Source organism: Nicotiana tabacum, chromosome 20 (genome assembly GCF_000715075.1).
Source record: "Nicotiana tabacum cultivar K326 chromosome 20, ASM71507v2, whole genome shotgun sequence".
NCBI classification, from domain to species: Eukaryota; Viridiplantae; Streptophyta; class Magnoliopsida; order Solanales; family Solanaceae; genus Nicotiana; species Nicotiana tabacum.
The window spans coordinates 40,175,426-40,196,730 of record NC_134099.1 but is presented as its reverse complement, the minus strand read 5'-3'; the positions used below and the strand labels follow the sequence as shown (position 1 = coordinate 40,196,730).

Here is a 21,305-nt window from a genome sequence, read left to right as displayed (position 1 = left end):
CATCAGTTTGTGGAGGGGTTTTCATCTATAGCGGCCCCAATGACAGTTTGACCCAGAAGGGTGCCCAGTTCAGGTGGTCGGACGAGTGTGAGGCGAGCTTTCAGAAGCTCAAGATAGCTTTGACTATGGCGCCTGTGTTGGTATTGCCCACAGGTTCAGGGCCATATACAGTGTATTGTGATGCATCTTGTGTTGGACTTGGTGGGGTGTTGATGCAGAATGGCAAGGTTATTGCATATGCTTCACGTCAGTTGAAGATCCACGAGAAAAATTATCCAGTTCATGATTTGGAGCTAGCAGCCATTGTTCAAGCGCTGAAGATTTGGAGGCATTATTTATATGGCGTGTCATGTGAGGTGTTCACGGATCATAAGAGTTCGCAGTATTTGTTCAAGCAGAAGGAGCTAAATTTGAGGCAGAGGAGGTGGTTGGAGCTATTGAAAGACTATGATATCACCATCTTGTATCATCCTGGGAAGGCCAATGTAGTGGCTGATGCTTTGAGTAGGAAGTCAGCCAGTATGGGCAGCCTTGTGTATATTTCAGTCGGTGAGAGATCACTTGCTTTGGATGTTCAGGCTTTAGCCAATCAGTTCATGAGGTTAGATGTTTTTGAGCCCAGCCATGCTCTAGCTTGCACAATCCCTCGTTCTTCATTATTTTAGCGTATCAGAGATCATCAGTATGATGATCCTCATTTGTTTGTCCTTAGAGACATAGTGCGGCACGGAGGTACCAAGCAGGTTACAGTTGGAGATGATGGAGTTTTGAGGATGCAGGAACGTATTTGTGTGCCTAATGTGGATGAACTTCGTGAGTTGATTCTAGAGGAGGCCCATAGTTCCCGGTAATTTATTCATCCGGGCGCCGCTAAGATGTATCAGGACTTGCGGCAGCATTATTGGTGGAGGATTATGAAGAAGGATATTGTGTCATATGTAGCTTGGTATTTGAATTGTTAGCAGGTAAAATACGAGCATCAGATACCTGGTGGTTTGCTTCAGAAGATTGAGATTCCTGAGTGGAAGTGGGAGCGTATCACTATGGATTTCGTTGTTAGACTCCCACAGACTTAGAGGAAGTTCGACGCAGTATGGGTTACTGTGGATAGGCTAACCAAGTCAGCGCATTTCATTCCTGTGGCAGTCTGCTATTCTTCAGAGAGGTTAGCTGATATCTATATCCGGGAGATTGTTCTTCTTCTTGGTGTGCCCGTGTCTATTATTTCAGACCGAGGTACGCAATTTAACTCACATTTTTGGAGGGTAGTTCAGTGTGAGTTGGGTACACGGGTCGAGTTGAGCACAGCATTTCATCCTTAGACGGACGGACAGTCCGAGCATACTATTCAAATTTTGGAGGATATGCTCCGAGTATGTGTTATTGACTTTGAAGATTCTTGGGATTAATTTTTTCCATTAGCAGAGTTTGCCTACAACAACAGGTATCAGTTAAGCATTCAGATGGCTCCCTATGAGGAATTATATGGTAGACGGTGTCGGTCGCAGGTTGGATGGTTTGAGCTGGGAGAGGCTCGGTTGTTGGATACAGATTTAGTGCAGGATGTCTTGGATAAGTCTAAGATCATTCAGGATAGACTTCGTACAGTCAGTCTAGGCAAGAGTTATGCTGACCGTAAGGTTCACGATATGGCATTCATGGTTGGAGAGTGAGTGTTGCTTCGGGTGTCGCCCATGAAGGGCGTGATGAGATTTGGGAAGAAGGGCAAGTTAAGACCTAGCATTGGGCCTTTTGAGATCCTTCGGAGAGTGGGTGAGGTGGCTTACAAGCTTTCATTGCCAACGGGTTTATCAGCAGTGCATCCAGTGTTTTATGTGTCCATACTTCGAAAGTATCACGGCGATCCATCCCACGTGTTAGACTTCAGCATTGTCCAGTTGGACAAGAACTTGACCTATGAGGAGGAGCCGGTAGCTATTCTAGACCGGCAGGTTCGTCAGTTGAGATCGAAGAATTTCCCTTCAGTTCGTGTGCAGTGGAGAGGTTATCCTATTGAGGCAGCGACCTAGGAGTCTGCGTCCAATATACAGAGTCGATATCCCCATTTTTTCACCAACTCGGGTACTTTTCTATGTCCGTTCGAGGACGAATGGTTGTTTTAAAGGTGGAGAATGTGATGATCCAAAGGGTCATCTTGTGTTTTAGAATCCGAATCCAGGTTCCAACCTCATTTTCTTTCTCCTCGATTAGCGTGCGTAGTCCGGACACATTTCCAGAAAGCTTTTATGTGAAATTTAAGAAAAAGATTGATTTTGGCCTTTAAATTGATTAAAATTGACATCGGTCAATATTTTTGGTAAACAGACCTGGACCCGTGACTAGACGGTCCCGTAAGGTCCGTAGTAAAATAAGGGACTTGGGCGTATGCCCGGAATCAAATTCCGAGGTCACTAGCTCAAGAAAAGAATTTTTAAAGAAAATTATTTGCTGGAAAATATAAAGACTTTTGGAAATGAAATGGTGTGTGTTCTTGAGGGTATTGGGCCCGTATCTTGGTTCTGGAACCCGGTACAGGTTTAAAATAATGATTAAGTCGAATATGTGAAATTTGGTAACAATCGGAGTTGATTTGGTATAAATTGGACCCTTAGTTGAGAAAATGGAAATTTCAATGTTCTTAAAGAATTTCATGAATTTGAGGTTAAATTCGTAGTTGTTGGTGTTATTTTGATGATTTGATCGCACGAGCAAGTCCGTATAATATTTTTAGACTTGCGTGCATGTTTGGTTTGGAGCCTCGAGGGCTCGGGTGAGTTTTGGATAGGCCACGGGGTGATTTGAACTTAGGAAACTCAGTTGTGCATCTGGTATTTTTGCACAGGCCTCTGATCTCGCAATTGCGAGATCAGGCTTCGCAATTGCGAAGTGAACAGGCCTGGGAAATGCGACAATTATGTCGCAAATGCGAACCAGGCCTGGGAAGGCCACCATCGGAAATGCGAACTCTGGGTTGGAATTTGTGAAGCCCTTCTGTCACAAATGCGAAGGTAGCAGAATTTCAAAGGGTTCGCAATTGATCGCAATTGCGATATCTGCAACCTGTTAATTGAGATTTCAGACGGGATTTTCATCATTTTTCAAATTCTCTCAAACCCTAAACATCCCTAGGCGATTTTTCAAAGACCCAAACTTCTCCAAATCATAGGTAAGTGATTTCTAACTCATCTTCTTCAATCTAATTCATCTTTTTACATGATTTCACTTCAAAATCTAGGGTTTTTCATGGAAAATTGGGTGGGTTTTGGTAGAAATTAGGATTGTCAAATTTTGGAGATTTGGACCTCAATTTGAGGTCGGATTTCAAAACGACTTGCATATTTAGGTTCGTGGGTGAATGGGTAGTCGGGTTTTGGTTCGAACTTCGAGTTTTGGCCAAGCGGGCTCGGGGTCGGTTTTTGACTTTTTGGGGAAAACATTGGAAAATCTATATTCATGCATTAGAATTGGTTTATTTAGCCTATATTGATGTTATTAAGTAATTTATGACTAGATACAAGCAGATTAGAGGTAGAACCAAGAGGTAAAGCGGTAATTGAGGCTTGATTTTTGACCGTGGAATCGAGGTAAGTGTTTGGCCTAACCTTAGCTTGAGGGAATAGGTGTTGTGGTCTTATTTGCTACGTATTAGTGTTGAGTATGACGTATAGGTGTGGTGATGAGTATCTATACGTTGGTGTCAAGCATGCCTGTGAGTCTTATACCATTATCGTTGTGAATCTTATTATGTATTGTCCATGCTTAAATTGATGATTATCCATGTTGAACAATACTTATGATATTTCTTGGGAGTTGACCATAGTTGAGTATTGACTCAAGCTGAGACTTATTATGTGAAATTAACTGTTGAAACGAGATTGGTTATAGCTGATTCCCTTGCCGGGACGTTATTGATTATATTGTTGATTCCTTTGCCGGGATGTTATTGTTTATATTGTTGATTCCCTTGTCGCGATGCATCGCTTCTATTTATTGGGTGAGAAAGAGTGTAAAGCACGAAGGGTGATGTCGTGCACGATATTGTGAGTGAGTGTTAATGCACGAAGGGTGATGTCGTGCCGATATTTTGAGAGTTAATGCACGAAGGGTGATGTCGTGCCATGATTATGAGAGGTAATGCACGAAGGGTGATGTCGTGCCGTTTATGTTTTTTTTTATGGTGAGTACGAGAGTAAAAGCACGAAGGGTGATGTTGTGCACGTGTTACTGTTTCATTATTCTTGTTGATACAAAAATGATGTTCATTATGCCTCTCTATTGGTTTATTGTTAGAAATTGATATTCCGCGCAACATGTTCCCTTCCCATCTTTATCTGTTATTTCCTGTTATTATTGTTCTGTTTGTAGACGATTTAACTGCACAGGTTTATATGGTTGTCGTGTCCTAGCCTCGTCACTACTTCGCTGAGGTTAGGCTCGACACTTACCAGTACATGGGATCGGTTGTATTGATACTGCACTATACACTTTCTATGCAGATTTCGGTGTCGGATCCTGTAAGTAGCTTGAGGTAGCTGCCTTCAGTCCAGGGAGACCAAGGTAGTTTTGATGGCGTTTGCAGAGCCTGAAGTCCCCCTTTCCCCATTTTAGTTTTCTGTTGTTTCCTATATTTCGAGAACAGTTGTACTTCTTTCAGACTTGTATTTGTAGTAAATCTTAGTCGTTCGTGGATTGTGACACCAGATCTTTGGGGTAGCTATGTATTTGAGTTATGGCACTGTTAAATCATTTTTTGCATTTCTTAATTATCTTGCTTTAATTAATATCTGTTCTTGTTGAATTAGTAATAATGGTAGTAAAATTGTAACCTTCGGCTTGCCTAGCTTTCACGAGTAGGCGTCATCACGACTCCTAAAGGTGGAAAAATTCGGGTCATGACAAAGACTGTCATCCTTTAAGGGAATATGATGGTCAAACACTCCTCTTGAAGGTGGTAGCTTCCTTAGTTCCTGAAATAGCCCATGATATTCTTCCAGTAATGCTTGCACTTTAGTTGGTCTTTCCTCCAAACTACTGTCCTGTTTCTCTTTAGTAGGTGACGTTGGGCACACCTTGATCATAAAAATTTGGGCATCATTAGCAGTAATGTTGTTGAAAGCCTTTGTATCTACAGTTTTGAAGGAAGGCTGGATGCCCTGTAGAGCAACTTACTTGCCTTGATACACAAACCTCATATACAGCTTCTCAAAATTGATTTGACTGTCCCCCAACTTGCTCAATCACTAAATTCCCAATACCACATCATAGCTTCCTATGGGAAGCACCAGAAAATCATCTTGAAACATGACACCTTGCATCAACCATTTGAATCCCTGGCTTCCTTTCACTGATTGGATAACCCTTCCATCAGCTACTGATACATCTTGAGGATTCATCTGATAAGCCTTGCATCCAATACTCTGAACTGCCTTTTCATTAATGAAGTTATGTGTAGAGCCACTATCAACGAGGATATTAATCGGTTTGTGCTCAGTGAACCCTTGGACCTTTAAGGTTTTGTATCCTCTGGAACCATGCAAGGCTTCTAAAGAGTCTCACAGCTTTCTATAGCCTCTTCTTCTTTCCCTTGATCTGTGGTGCCCTCTTCAAGTTCTACTTCTTCAGTGATAACCGCATTTGTTTCTTCAAATTCCAAAGAGTAGATCTGCTTTTTGGCCTTGCATGTATGCCCTGGCACAAACTTTTCATCATAGAAGAAACACATTCCCTGAGCTCTTTTCTCCTCCATCTCAGCTGGAGTGAGTCTCCTTCTCCTATTATTATCAAAGCTGGCAGTAACTGGCCCTTTGCTTCCTGCCATGATTCCCTTAGAAGGCCCACTAAATCCTGGTCCTGAAGCTACCTTAAATGTATAGTGTGCTGCAGTTTACCCTTTGATGGCCTTGCTCTGAGCAGCAAAACTTGCCTCTTGTAGTCTGGCCAGGTAATAAGCTTGAGGCAAGCTGCAGGGGTTCCATATTCTAACAACATCCCTGAGCTCAGGTTTTAAGTTATTCAGGAAGATGTTGACTGCATGCTCAGTAGCTAGGTTGATCCTGGTGATAACACTAACAAAGGCCCTCTGATAATCCTACACTGGCTCTGTGTGCTTGACATTCATGAGCTCAGTCATAGGATCAGAACACTCAGCCCTAAAGCTGTCACAAAGTGCCCACAAGTACTCTTTCCCAGTAGGGAGAAGCAGTTGTCCTCTACTCCTCATGTAACCTAAGTGCCACTACAAGGCATCCCCTTCAAAATGCATGGATAATAACTTCATTCTCTGCTGAATTGTAACATCCTCATCAGCAAAAAAGTGCTCCACCTTATATAACCAAGTTCTCAAGTCTTCACCATTGAACTTAGGAAACTCATCCTTGTGATATTTAGCAAAAAAGATGTTAGGTAAGGCAATAGTGGGAGTGTAAGGAGGATTCTATTATTTTTATTCGCAAAATATAACATAAGTTAAATTTAAATTATTTAAAAAGTAGATGAGTAAATTTGGCCCTTTTCTCTTAAATAAAAGTTTCTCACAATTTGTCGTTTGCTTTATCAACTTGTTTCTTTTTCAAGTTTGTCCTCTCTCAATTTCTCTTTGACCTTCTGGTTAAGATCGAATACCATATTTCTAAAATAAGGGCTATTTTTTAGTTCTGATTTTCTCATTCACGCAAAAGTAAGGCCAAAAGGGACAACAAAATTGAACCTTGGAAGTGTCATTTTCATTTTAAACATTTTTCTTTAATTTTGAGTAGGAACACTGACTTTTCTTCTTTGTTATTAGAACATTCAAATTTGGAGTTCCGTACAGGACTGTTTTTCTCAATCTAGCAACCGTCCAATTTCTGAAATTTTCTGTTCCCATTTTGGCTAAGTACTTGAATAAAGCGTTTAACTTTCTTTTCAAAACTGTTCAACTGTAAATCGGAAAAAGATAAAGGTAGGTATAACTTTTCGGTCATTGTTTGTTTTAGGGTATACTTTCTTTACAAAATTAATGTTTAATTGTAAAGTCATGTCCTTATTTCAATTGGGTTGAATATTTATTACATTAAAAATGGGTTAATTTATTAAAAGGATAAGACTTGTGATATTTATGTTATAAGATAAAGTTGTGTGACTTTAATGAAAAAAAGACATAGCTGTGTGACATTTTAAGAAATTTACCCTCGAAAGTTTATTTGACCTCAGTTATGCATAAGCATTAGATCATTGACTTCTGGTTAACTAATTACGCACGCAAAATTAGTAAGTTCGAGTTAACTCAATTTCTTCATTTTTGTTAACTTTTTCGATATATTGATAAAGAGAAATTGTAGTAAAATTGAAATTGTAGAGTTCCGTATGAGATCAAACTGTCGCATTACGGTGAGTCACATTCCAAAACATGATATTTTTAGACATTAGGACCTATATAGCATTTTTATGAATAAAAAGAATAGGGCAATTTCTAGTATCTCTTAATTACTTAATCCATTATTATTGAAGTTTACATTTATTAGAATTTTGTTCATCTCGTAAGATTGACAAATAAAAAATACAAGATATAGTGGAAATGTGCTATTTAAAAAATAAAGAACCTATCCTTTGTAGGCTGCCGTTTCATACTCAATAATCAACAGTGTCCAACTAAAACGTTTTTTAGCTATAAACTCCCTATAATAGGATAGGATGAATTTATGTTATCTTAAAAAGTTAAGAAATCATGTTATTAAGACAGTAATCTATATTAAAGGCAACATTATCACATGCAATCGAGAAAATCGACTGCATCCTAAGTTCAATTTTTTTTAAAACATTTTTAGCTCATTAAATGATAAAAATATACAAACACTCTCTACTTTCTCCTATGCCACATATAATCCTAATTAGGCTCACCTAGAATTAGAGGCGGAGCTAGGATTTAAAAATAATGGGTTCGAGATTTTAATCTTTTCAAATTATTGGATTTTAAATTAATAATTTGTATGTACGTGTTCAATAAACTTTTAAAGACAAATATAAAATTTGGACCAAATCTACTGTGTTCGACTGAACCCGTATCTGAAGCTCTAGCTCCCGCATGCCTAGAGTTGATGGTTTATTGGGAAACTATTAGCAGTGGTCCATGGAATGTGCATATAACATATCTATAATTGCGTATGTGTTTTCTTGTATCCTTAGGACAATAGACTCTATCGGTTATGGCGCACGTTTGATTTTTAACTTTTATATACTGATATTATAAAATATATTTCTTACTAATTATAAATGAAATTAAGAACTTAAAAATTAAAATATGTACATTGATGGCGTGTACAATCTTTACACCATATCATTTATTCTAGTTATTATGTTTGTAAAAAGATCTATACAAGTAGGATATTACTGTTGAGTTTTGGATTGTTGAGTTTTTGTTTAAGATGAAATAGTCTTAAAATGAGAGTGAATGGGAAATGGGATTTAGATTTGGATTTGGATTCGGATTTGATCAAATGATCGATCGATTGATTAATTATTTGGACCAAATTTATTTGTTAATAGTGAATATTAACGTGATATAATCCGTATTTGTAAAGGATGTTTTCCAATTTGTGTATTGTGTTGCACCAAGAAAGAAACAAGATACCTAGTGCACCTCCCACCATGGCCAAGTGCTCCTCCCACCAAGCAAGTGTTCATTCCACCATGTAAGTGCTTCCTCCATGATATCCTAATGCTTGTTCCACCATGGAGGGGGCGGATTTCTCTCACATGACTGCTATAAATAGAGCAGAAGTTGTAGAGAAAGGAAAACACACCGGAAAAAAACACTCGAAACACTCAGTATACAATTGATATACACTCTGTATATAATTTTCTGTATATAATTGATATACACTCTGTATACACTCAAACTACACTCTGTATACACTTCAGTAAGAATTCAACATCGGCTATACATTGCATTCCTTCCTCTCAGAATTTCCATTCGAATTCTGAGTTCTCCTCCCTTGTTCTGCATTGTTTTAAAACTACAAACAAAGCAACTGTAAGTGTGATTTGCTGCCGAACTTTGCGTTCGCTGAATACTGGGGTTTGAAGTACCGCTACACTAGTGTGTAATTCGTTCTATCCTGGGAGGAAATAATCCATAACCTTGGGTACTAGGAGGGGATTAAATTCCTTAAGGAAACACTGTGAATTCAGTAGGTTCGAATTAATTTTTGTTTTAGTTATATCATTTATATTTACGTATGTTACTGCTGTAGGTAGCTGATAAAGAGGATAATATATATCTAAGAGTGGAAATGTTAAAACTTGATCTTCCATTATTCCATATTTATACCAGATAAGAAGTACTATACAGGAAACAACAACAACAACAACAACAAGCTTAAGGAATATAATAATTTTAATTTCTGTATTTGTGTTACTTTTATTATTCTGGAAACTTAAAACCTTTGTGGTTTTGTGTACTCCCATTTGGAGAGTAAAGTCTTTGTGGCGTTTTGTTGGAGATTAAAATCTACGTGATTTTTCACTCCAGTTTTAAACGTTTGTTTGTGTCATTTTTATAGGAAAAATGGCAAATGACGGAAATCAAGTTGTTCCGATGATGACTGCCAACACATCGACAAGTCGAACTCCGGCGTTGGCACCGGCAGAGAAACCCGGAAAATTTTTCGGGATGGATTTCAAGCGCTGGCAGCAAAAGATGTTCTTCTACTTGACTACGTTATGTCTACAGAAGTTCATCAAGGAAGATGTTCCTGATCTTCCAGATGAAACTCCAGAGAATGATAGCATTCTCATGATTGAGGCGTGGAAGCATTCTGACTTCTTGTGCAGGGATTATATTCTTAGTGGACTGGAGGATAATCTGTATAATGTATACAGTGGCGTGGAGACGTCAAAAGAATTGTGGAATGCGTTTGAAAAGAAATACAAAACTGAAGATACCGGGATGAAGAAATTCGTTGCTGCAAAATTTTTGGACTACAAAATGGTAGATAGCAAGTCTGTTATTACCCAAGTCCAGGAGTTACAAGTGATTATGCATGATCTACTTGCTGAAGGTATATTTCAAATGAATGCTAATGTTGAAAGTAAATTTTTTAGTAATTTTACTAACGGAATTTTCATTGAAGGTCTTGTCATCAATGAGGCTTTCCAAGTAGCAGCAATAATTGAGAAGTTGCCTCCATTGTGGAAGGACTTTAAAAATTATTTGAAACACAAACGAAAGGAGATGTCCCTTGAAGATATCATTGTTCGATTGAGAATAGAAGAGGACAATAAAGCTGCTGAAAGGAAAGGCCGTGGAAATTCAACAATAATGGGAGCAAATATTGTTGAAGATAACAAAAAGAGAAAGAAGGCTTCTGGTCCGAAATACAACCCAAGCAAGAAGTGGTTCAGTGGAAACTGCTACAACTATGGGAAAACCGGACACAAATCTACGGAGTATCGTGCTCGGAAGAAAGACAAGCAAGGGGGTCAAGCAAACATGGTAGAAAAGCATGATGATGTTGATGACTTGTGCGCCATGCTTTCTGAATGCAACCTGGTAGGAAACCCAAATGAGTGGTGGATTGATTCTGGAGCCACTCGCCATGTTTGTACTGTGAGGGAAGCATTTTCTACATATGCTTCGGCTGGACCCGAAGAAACGCTCTCTATGGGAAATGCTGCTACAGCAAACATTGAAGGATACGGTAAGATATTTCTCAAGATGACTTCTGGCAAGGTCATGACTTTGAACAACGTCCTTCATATTCCCGAGATTATGAAGAACTTAGTCTCTACTGGACTTCTTGTAAAGCACGGTTTCAAGTGCGTTTTTGTATCTGAAAAGGTAGTGATTAGTAAGAATGAAATGTTTGTAGGAAAAGGTTACCTTACTGAGGGCCTTTTCAAACTGAATGTAATAGTTGTTGAAACTAATAATAAAACTTCAACTTCTTCTTACTTACTTGAGTCAAATGATTTATGGCATGTACATTTGGGTCATGTCAATTATAAAACCTTGCGAAAAATGATTAACCTGGAAGTATTGCCTAAGTTTGAATGCGAAAAATCAAAATGTCAAATATATGTGGAATCTAAGTATGCTAAACATCCTTATAAGTCGGTTGAAAGGAATTCAAATCCTCTAGACTTAATTCCCACAGATATTTGTGACATGAAGTCAATACCATCTCGCAGTGGAAAGAAGTATTTCATAACTTTTATTGACGATAGTACTCGATATTGCTATGTTTACTTACTTAATAGTAAAGATGAAGCAATAGACGCATTCAAGCAATACAAAAATGAAGTTGAAACGCAACTTAAGAAAATCAAAATGATAAGAAGTGATAGGGGTGGTGAATATGAATCTCCTTTTGAACAAATATGTTTAGAATATGGAATTATTCATCAAACAACAGCCCTTTACACGTCCCAATCCAATGGGATTGCGGAAAGAAAGAATCGTTCATTAAAGGAGATGATGAACGCATTGTTGATAAGTTCTAGTTTGCCACAGAACTTGTGGGGGGAAGCCGTTCTTACGACCAGCCGAATACTAAATCGAGTACCCCATAGCAAAACACAATCCATTCCATATGAAAAAAGGAAAGGAAGGAAGCCCAACTTGAATTATTTTAAAGTGTGGGGGTGTTTGGCAAAAGTGCAAGTTCCTAAACCCAAAAGGGTAAAAATAGGACCGAAAACAGTTGATTGTATTTTCATAGGATATGTGACTAATAGTAAAGCATATTGATTTCTGGTTCATAAATCAGAAAATCTCGACATTTATAATAATACGGTTATAGAATTAGATAATGCTGAGTTCTTTGATAATATATATCCGTATAAAAAGGAATGCGAGTCGATTGGTGAAGGATCTAAACGACCTCGGGAAGAAACAAAAGAAAGTACTTTTAATCAAGGGGGATCCAAGACGTAGTAAACGTCAAAGAACCTCTACTTCGTTTGGACCAGATTTTGTGACTTTCTTATTGGAAAATGAGCCTCGAACATTTAAAGAAGCTATGTCTTCTTCGGAATCATTGTTCTGGAAAGAGGCAGTCAATAGTGAAATAGAATCCATATTGAACAACCATACATGGGAATTGGTTGATCTTCCTCTTGGAAATAAACTTTTGGGTTCTAAATGGATTTTTAAGAGAAAAATGAAAGATGATGGCACTATTGATAAATTTAAGGCAAGACTTGTTGTCAAAGGGTATAGACAACGAAAAGATCTTGACTACTTTGATACATACTCCCCAGTTACAAGGATTACGTCCACACAGATGTTAGTAGCATTAGCTGCAGTATATGGTCTTGAAATTCATCAAATGGATGTTAAAACGGCCTTCTTAAATGGAGAGTTGGAGGAAGAAATTTACATGGAACAACCTGAAGGGTTTGTGGTTCCAGGTAAAGAAAATAAGGTATGTAGACTTGTTAAGTCCCTTTACGGACTAAAACAAGCACCCAAACAATGGCATGCGAAATTTGACCAAACAATGTTGTCAAATGGTTTTAAGATAAATGAATGTGATAAATGTGTGTACATTAAAAATGTTCCAAATCACATAGTCATTGTTTGCCTATATGTGGATGAAATGCTAATAATGAGTAATAACATTGCCAACATAAATGCTACTAAGCGTATGCTAACTAACAAGTTTGATATGAAGGACTTGGGAATTGCGGATTTAATTCTGGGGATTAAGATCCAAAAGACTCCTCAAGGTCTGGCATTGTCACAATCTCATTATATTAAGACAGTACTTGAAAAATTCAAGCACTTGGGCTTTAAAGTTGCAAAGACTCCAATTGACGTAAATCTTGTACTAGCAAAGAATAAAGGCCAAAGCATATCACAATTGAATTATGCTTGTGTGTTGGGATGCTTAATGTACATCATGAATTGTACACGACCAGATATAGCTTGTGCTATAAGTAAACTAAGTCGATACACGAGCAATCCAGGTCAATCTCATTGGATGGCAATGAAACGAGTTTTGGGATACATAGAACATACCCAAAACTTTGATTTGCACTACAGTAAATATCCTGCGGTGATTGAAGGATATTATGATGCAAATTGGATCACTGGTTCAACTGATTCGAAGTCCACAAGTGGATATGTATTCACTATTGGTGTAGGAGCGGTATCTTGGAAGTCGTCCAAACAAACATGTATTGCCCGCTCTACAATGGAGGCTGAGTTCATAGCCTTAGATAAAGTCGGTGAAGAAGCTGAATGGCTCCGGAATTTCTTGGAAGACATTCCGTTTTGGCCCAAACCGTTGGCACCAATATGCATACACTGTGATAGCCAAGCGGCAATTGGAAGGGTTGGGAGCGTTATGTATAATGGTAAATCTCGTCATATACGACGAAGACATAAAACCGTTAGGCAACTTCTCTCTAGAGGAATTATCACGATTGACTATGTAAAGTCAAGTGATAATGTATCGGATCCACTTACAAAAGGCCTAACTAGAGAGGTAGTTGAGAAATCATCGAGGGGAATGGGACTATGGCCGAGAACAAGTCATTGTGGCGGTAACTCTACCTAGAAGACTGGAGATCCCAAGATCTAGGTTCAAGGAGATCAAACAAAGTTATTAATGGCGGTTCAACATTGTCAACAAAAAGTTTTAGTCCATTCTCGTGATGAGACAATGTTCAGTACCAAGGATAAAGCATTAAGGCTTTTTAATGATTTCTAAATTTGATACAGGGTATATCAAATAGGTATCTACAGGATGACACGTTTAGGAATCACCTATGTAAGTGTGAAGTGTTAGTCGCTTCAAGGAGAATTTTGCAAGGCCAATTCTCTACGCACTTATGAAATCAGGCAGTGTTCATGGCTAAAACGAACACAACAATGAGAACCAAAGACGGTTAAGGGATTGATTGTGTGACTTATGGTTGTCTAGGTATACACTAAAGTTCGACGGTTCAAAGATATCAAATCTACCGATTGACCGAGTATATCCGACATAAGTTCAACTATGGAAAGTTCAAAGGGAAACCTACTTATCCAGATGCAATTAATTCTTGCTTGCAAATCACATAAGTTTTTCATGCATACTTCCGTAATATAGCCATTCTCTATTCATGTGGGGGATTGTTGAGTTTTGGATTGTTGAGTTTTTATTTAAGATGAAATAGTCTTAAAATGGGAGTGAATGAGACATGGGATTTGGATTTGGATTTGGATTTGATCAAATGATTGATCGATTGATTAATTATTTGGACCAAATTTATTTGTTAATAGTGAATATTAACGTGATATAATCCGTGTTTGTAACGGATGTTTTCCAATCCGTGTATTGTGTTGCACCAAGAAAGCAACAAGATGCCTAGTGCACCTCCCACCATAGCCAAGTGCTCCTCCCACCAAGCAAGTGTTCATTCCACCATGTAAGTGCTTCCTCCATGATATCCTAATGTTTGTTTCACCATGGAGAGGGCGGATTTCTCTCACATGACTGCTATAAATAGAGCAGAAGTTGTAGATAAAGGAAAACACACCAGAAAAAAACACTCGAAACACTCAGTATACAATTGATATACGCTCTGTATACACTCAAACTACACTTTGTATACACTCAAACTACACTCTGTATACACTGTGTATACACTAGAAAAACGAATTGCAATCTGATATCCTCTTCAGTAAGAATTCAACATCGGCTATACATTGCATTCCTTCCTCTCAGAATTTTCATTCGACTTCTGAGTTCTCCTCCCTTGTTCTGCATTGTTTTAAAACTACAAACAAAGCAACTGGAAGTGTGATTTGCTGCCGAACTTTGCGTTCGCTGAAATACTGGGGTTTGAAGTACTGCTACACCAGTGTGTAATTCGTTCTATCCTGGGGGGAAATAATCCATAACCTTGAGTACTAGGAGGGAATTAAATTCCTTAAGGAAACACTGTGAATTCAGTGAGCTCGAATTAATTTTTGTTTTAGTTATATCATTTATATTTACGTATGTTACTGCTGTAGGTAGCTGATAAAGAGGATAATATATATCTAAGAGTGGAAAAGTTAAAACTTGATCTTCTATCATTCCATATTTATATCAGATAAGAAGTACTATACAGGAAACAACAACAACAATTACTCAAAAGAAATTGAAGAATTCTCTTTACGAACATTAATTGGTAAAAATGGAATGCAATCTTAGTAAAATTCACAAAATAATGCAAAATCTTTATACCAGGGATACATATAATTTGAACTCTTATTCTAGATACCAATCAATTCTTATGTATATAGAATTATCTTCAATTGCCTTTTTAAATTACTTGATTATCTAACTATATTTTACAATATAAAATATAAGATAGTGTAAGAGTTTTTTTTTTATATTGTCCTATATAATCTAAATCCACTTTATGTTAATCTCTTTTGTTAATGATCGTAATTTGACGTGTATAATTTAATTTGACTGAATATTTAGCTTAATATATATATTTAGATTATACTTTTTGAAGTGATAATTGATGATAACGGCCATGATTTTGCGGGGAAAAGATTGCACCACCAAATTGAAATCATTTTTTGGACGATTTCTGCCTCATCTTATATAAGTAGCGTGTTGATATGCATGGATAACTCACTTTTCTCTCTCTATCTTTTGTTTAAATTCAATTTTTTAGTCTGAAGTATTACTTTTTGATAAGTCATACACTTGCCACCGTATACGTGACACAACAAACTATTCATAGACTTTTCCTGTATATAAAGTTGCTACTCCATCTTTTACTGGTTCTTCAATTCATTACAGTGAGAAACTTTCATTTGCTCTACTGTTCATATTAATGGCGGCTCGTGTGTTTACCTCTCGTCTCTCTCGCTCTTTGACATCCTCTTCTCATCTGCTCTCAAGAGGTATATATATATATATATATTTTCTTTTATGAATCATTTTTTCATCTGAGATTTATTACTATATGTTTGTTTTGTTTTTCTTGGATTGGGTTTTTGTGTAAATGGATTTTGATACCTTTGTTTGATCATGATTTTGTGATGTGCATTTCGAAATATGATGAGTTTTCGTTGAAACTCTTACATTTCTTCATGATCTATAATGAATTCCATGACCATGTTATATCATAAGCCCTGGATGCATTGTATTTCAAGATCTGGATTGAAAGTTTCAATTGCCGTTTGGTTATAAATTTTGGGATTAAATGTATCCTGTGTTTGGTTGAAGGTGGGATAAGTTATTCATGTTATAATCCTGGTATATCCAGGTTTGATCATTGTGGATAAGCAAAAATCCCATCTGGGCAGAATAGCTGCTTATCAATACAGCACGGCGGCTGCTATTGAGGAACCGATCAAACCAGCTGTCAATGTGGAACATACTAAACTTTTTATCAATGGCCAATTTGTTGATGCTGCATCAGGTAAATATGTTGTCGCACTAATAGATTCTGTTCTCTTTTTTCCATATCAACTTTGGCCATTTATTGTACAATGGAGCTAATTTTCTTGAGATTTTAGGAAAAACATTCCCTACCCTTGACCCCAGGACAGGGGAGGTAATTGCACATGTTGCTGAAGGTGATGCAGAAGATATTAATCGGGCAGTAGCTGCTGCTCGTAAGGCTTTTGACGAAGGACCATGGCCTAAAATGAATGCTTATGTATCGAATTCTTATCTCTCAGTTCTCTCTTATGCTATGTTAATGGTTGTGCACGCGATATTGCGCCTAATTCTCCATCTCTCATAACTGCAGGAAAGGTCAAAGATATTGCTACGCCTTGCTGATCTGATTGAAAAACATAACGATCAAATTGCAACGCTCGAGACTTGGGATACTGGGAAGCCGTATGAACAGGCTGCTAAGATTGAAGTACCAATGGTTGTACGTCTACTCCGTTATTATGCTGGTAAGTCAGAAAGCCAACACGAAAGCAAGTATATCATCACTTATTTCGCGTCGAAAATATTAATGATCTCCTATTGGTTTTGCAGGCTGGGCAGATAAAATTCATGGTATGACTATTCCTGCAGATGGACCATATCATGTTCAGACATTGCACGAACCAATTGGGGTTGCTGGTCAGATTATCCCATGGAACTTTCCTCTTCTCATGTTTTCTTGGAAGATTGGACCTGCTTTAGCTTGTGGGAACACTGTCGTGCTAAAGACAGCTGAGCAGACACCATTATCTGCATTCTACGTAGCACATCTGTTACAGGAGGTAGCATCAAAATTTCCATTACTTCTAATACTATAGTCACTAAAGTATTTCTTCTGTTTCCATGAGTTTATGGTGTTAATACAATCAGAAACTGAAGCATATACTAATTGATGAGGAATTTCAACAACTCTTTTTCTTTTTAACACATTGTTGTTGCTACTTTCTACAAGTTATCTATTGTATGGAATATCTCTAATACTCAGTTATCACTAACAGGCTGGGCTGCCTGAAGGTGTTTTGAACATCATTTCTGGTTTTGGTCCAACAGCTGGTGCTCCTCTTTGTAGTCATATGGATGTCGATAAGGTAAACTCTTTAAGCTCTTCTTCAGTCCTATAGTCCACTCTGTGTAACAATCTGACATTTGTGGCTTTTCAGCTTTTAATTCTCCACGAAAGTAATCTGGCAATACTTTGGTTGGACCGATTGCGAGACACTGCAACTACTCCTCGTTCATATTCAAGCACTGATCTCATATATTGCATTTGCTGCCATATCTTGTCAAAACTAGTGGTGTCAAATGAGCTAATATTCCTCAATTTTATATTATTATTTTTAAAAAAAACAATGAAGAGATCTTTGTTGCATGTTGTATCTGCAACTTTTGAAAGGATGAATTTTTATTCAATAATAAAGAAGGCAAATTTCATAGATTTCATGTAGAAAATCCAGCCATCTTATAGTTTTGATCCCATTATGGAAGTCTAGAAATATTTAGTGTTATCATCACACTCATTCTCTTATCCAATCATGGAATTGTATTAAGGGATTTTAGAGTTGGCAGCTTTTGATTCTTTAGCGCGCTGTGCTATTTAATGCAATTTATCCAAAGTCAAAGTATTAGCATGGAAGTAGATACCAGTATATTGCATTGGATTGGACACTGATTCACCTTCGTTTCGTCCACAGCTTGCTTTTACTGGATCGACAGATACAGGAAAAGCTATACTTTCACTGGCTGCTAAGAGCAATCTTAAGCCGGTGACTTTGGAACTTGGAGGGAAATCCCCTTTTATTGTTTGTGAGGATGCTGATATTGATACGGCCGTTGAACAAGCTCACTTTGCTCTCTTCTTTAATCAGGTTATTTCCAATCTATACTTCTGCAAAAAGGTGTTGGTCAGGTTAATGGTAGATACTAACATCAATGGCATTTATTTTAAAGGGGCAATGTTGCTGTGCTGGATCTCGGACTTTTGTTCACGAGAAAGTTTATGATGAATTTCTTGAGAAGGCAAAGGCACGTGCCTTGAAACGAACAGTTGGTGATCCGTTTAAATCAGGCACTGAGCAGGGTCCTCAGGTATTGATGATCCCCTATCTCTATTACCGATCATGATCAAAATAGTATCATGGAAAATATGTCCTTCCTTTTAAGTCATTTGTTGAGGTAATACTAAACCCAAGAGTTTCATGTCGCAACAGATTGATTCAAAACAGTTTGATAAGATCATGAATTACATTAGATCTGGTATCGATAGTGGAGCAACTCTTGAAACTGGAGGTGAGCGACTTGGTGAACGGGGATACTATATTAAGCCCACAGTTTTCTCTAACGTTAAGGTATATGCATCACTTCACTTTAATAGACACAATTTCAGCATCAACATCCACATATTGTTATAACTAACACATTGTAAAATTGTCAGGACGATATGCTGATTGCACAAGATGAAATATTTGGTCCAGTGCAGTCCATCTTAAAATTTAAGTATGTCTGAACGCCCTAATGTATATGTAAGCATGGCGCTTTGAAACAGATTTATTTATTACATGAATTTGTTATTACAGGGATGTTGATGATGTGATACGGAGAGCTAATAACAGTCGGTATGGTCTAGCTGCTGGAGTATTTACACAGAACATTGACACTGCAAACACATTGACACGAGCCTTGAGAGTTGGAACGGTATGGGTTAATTGCTTTGATACCTTCGATGCTACAATTCCTTTTGGTGGGTATAAAATGAGTGGACACGGAAGAGAAAAGGGAGAATACAGTCTCAAGAATTACTTGCAAGTAAAGGCAGTTGTGACCCCATTGAAGAATCCTGCATGGTTATAAACATAATCCTGAGCAATTTTTACAAATAAAACTATATCAAGTTGCTTTATTTTATGATGCTGATGACGATTAAGTGTTGGTTTTCTTTAAAACTTGCTACTATAAGCAAACTGCAATTAATTTTAACAGGCAGCAGGGTTTATTGAATCGTCATTTCTCTTTTATATATCCTCCTTGCATATATGTTTTATCTATCCCAATGAAGATCTAAACTATGAAGTAGAATCCATCCGTTAACGCTGTGATTCTTAGATAGACTGGTCATGAAATTCTGTGAGAACTGAACAGCTTTTTAGGTTATAGGGAAAAATATGACAAATTATAAGAAAACTGCACATACAAACACAAGACTGAACATTGTGATGATATACTGTAGACCTACTAGAGACCTTAGTACATGGAATGGTTATAGAATACAAAGAATACAAATGAGACACTGATTACAAGTGATGTTGGAACTATTTCTGACTCGTATCGTCAAGTATATATCTTTTCATGTTCATTGATCACCATCAGGATTGATCTTCTTTTTGCTGTTCTTGACAAGGGAAACAACGGACTGACCAATTTTCTCACCCATCATGGTGGAAACATGTTTTTTCTCTTTAGGAAGTAGACTTCCTTTCTTGGGAGTGAATGGGAATACGCCACTTTTGCGCGCTCCACTGCCTGCCATCTCTGCTTTTCCTTTTCCTTTGCTTTCCTTATCTGCCATTTTTCTCTTTCTCTCTTCTTGCTTTTCTTGCTTAAGATAGTAGCTTAGTTTGTTATGTGAATTGTGTGTCTCTAACCAACAAGGAAAAGAGGCTTCTTATAGGCCTAAGAAACCAATTCTCCTACTACCATTTTGATTAATTTCTTGTGTGTGTATGTGTAATGTGTATGTTTGTGTGTGTTTAAGCAAGTCAACATGAGTTCAAGCAAAGATCATATTCTGAGCTATGTGTGTTTGTGTGTGTTTAATTAAACTAGTCAACACGAGCTTGAGCAAAGATCATATTCTGAGCACAAAGATCATATTGTGTGTATGTATGTTTATAGCTAGTCAACGTGAGCTCAAGCAAATATTATATTGTGGTGTTTGCCTTCAGGCGGAAAAAGAACACAAATTCCTATGCTAAATCCTGTGTGTGTTGTGGTGTATGCCTGTTTACATTACGAATGTCCTCCAGCTGATATATAATACTCCCTCCGTCCCAATTTATGTGACATTATTTGATTAGACATGAAGTTTAAGGAAAAAAGAAATGTTTTTTGAAATTTATAATCTAAAAAAAAAATTAAAGTTATTGTTTTTAAATATTGAAATGTGACATTCTTTTTGGGATATATTTAAAAGCGAAAAGTGTTATTGTTTCTAAATATAGAAACGTGACATTCTTTTTGGGATAGACTAAAAAAGAATTATGCTACATAAATTGGGACGGAATGAGTACTAGTTTGACGGGCTATTTCACCTAAAATTAATTTTTTGTAATGAAATAAATTGTATCTATACTTATGTATCCCCTAAAAATAAAAACGCTAGAAAGTTATAAATCCAGTGCCATGAACATGTACATCTCCTCCAAGTTAACGCGGAGGCAAGTTTATAAGCCAATTGTTAGATAATGACATACCGTGTTTTACCTATCATTGGCCATGACATAAGTCCCAAGCACTGTGGGTATCTCCCATGAAATTTAAATTTTTAATACATTTAAAAACAAAAGTGACATTTAAAGATTGATTAATATATGAAATAAAAAATGTATAGTAAAATATGTCTAAAAATTGTGTAAACCAATAAAAACATTGATTTAACTATATATCTTGACATTCATAATATATGTACATAATAATATTGTAAATTGCCTAATTCTCGATTGTAGAACAAAATTATAGATTATTATAGTCAAATAATGAAGATTAAAAAGTAAAAAATTATTTGGAGACGAATTTTAATAGAATTCAAATTTTACACGTTTTAATGTTGACGACAAAATAAACTTACGGAAAAAGCTTCATGGTGCACGCCTTGGCTAAACTGCCTGTGATTGTGTGTGTGTG

At 37.2% G+C, this 21,305-nt stretch overlaps 1 protein-coding gene across 1 annotated transcript; it reads left to right on the top strand.

Annotated features, from left to right (window-relative positions):
* Positions 1–15,744: 15,744 nt before the first annotated feature.
* On the top strand, positions 15,745–19,403 carry LOC107782067 (aldehyde dehydrogenase family 2 member B7, mitochondrial-like; the record flags this gene model as incomplete). Its single annotated transcript, NM_001325332.1, is given in 11 exon segments — positions 15,745–15,868; positions 16,234–16,389; positions 16,487–16,629; positions 16,723–16,876; positions 16,962–17,191; positions 17,408–17,497; positions 18,101–18,274; positions 18,357–18,494; positions 18,617–18,754; positions 18,841–18,902; positions 18,983–19,403. Coding segments are annotated over 11 exon segments (1,629 nt in total). The 5' UTR covers positions 15,745–15,798.
* Positions 19,404–21,305: the final 1,902 nt, after the last annotated feature.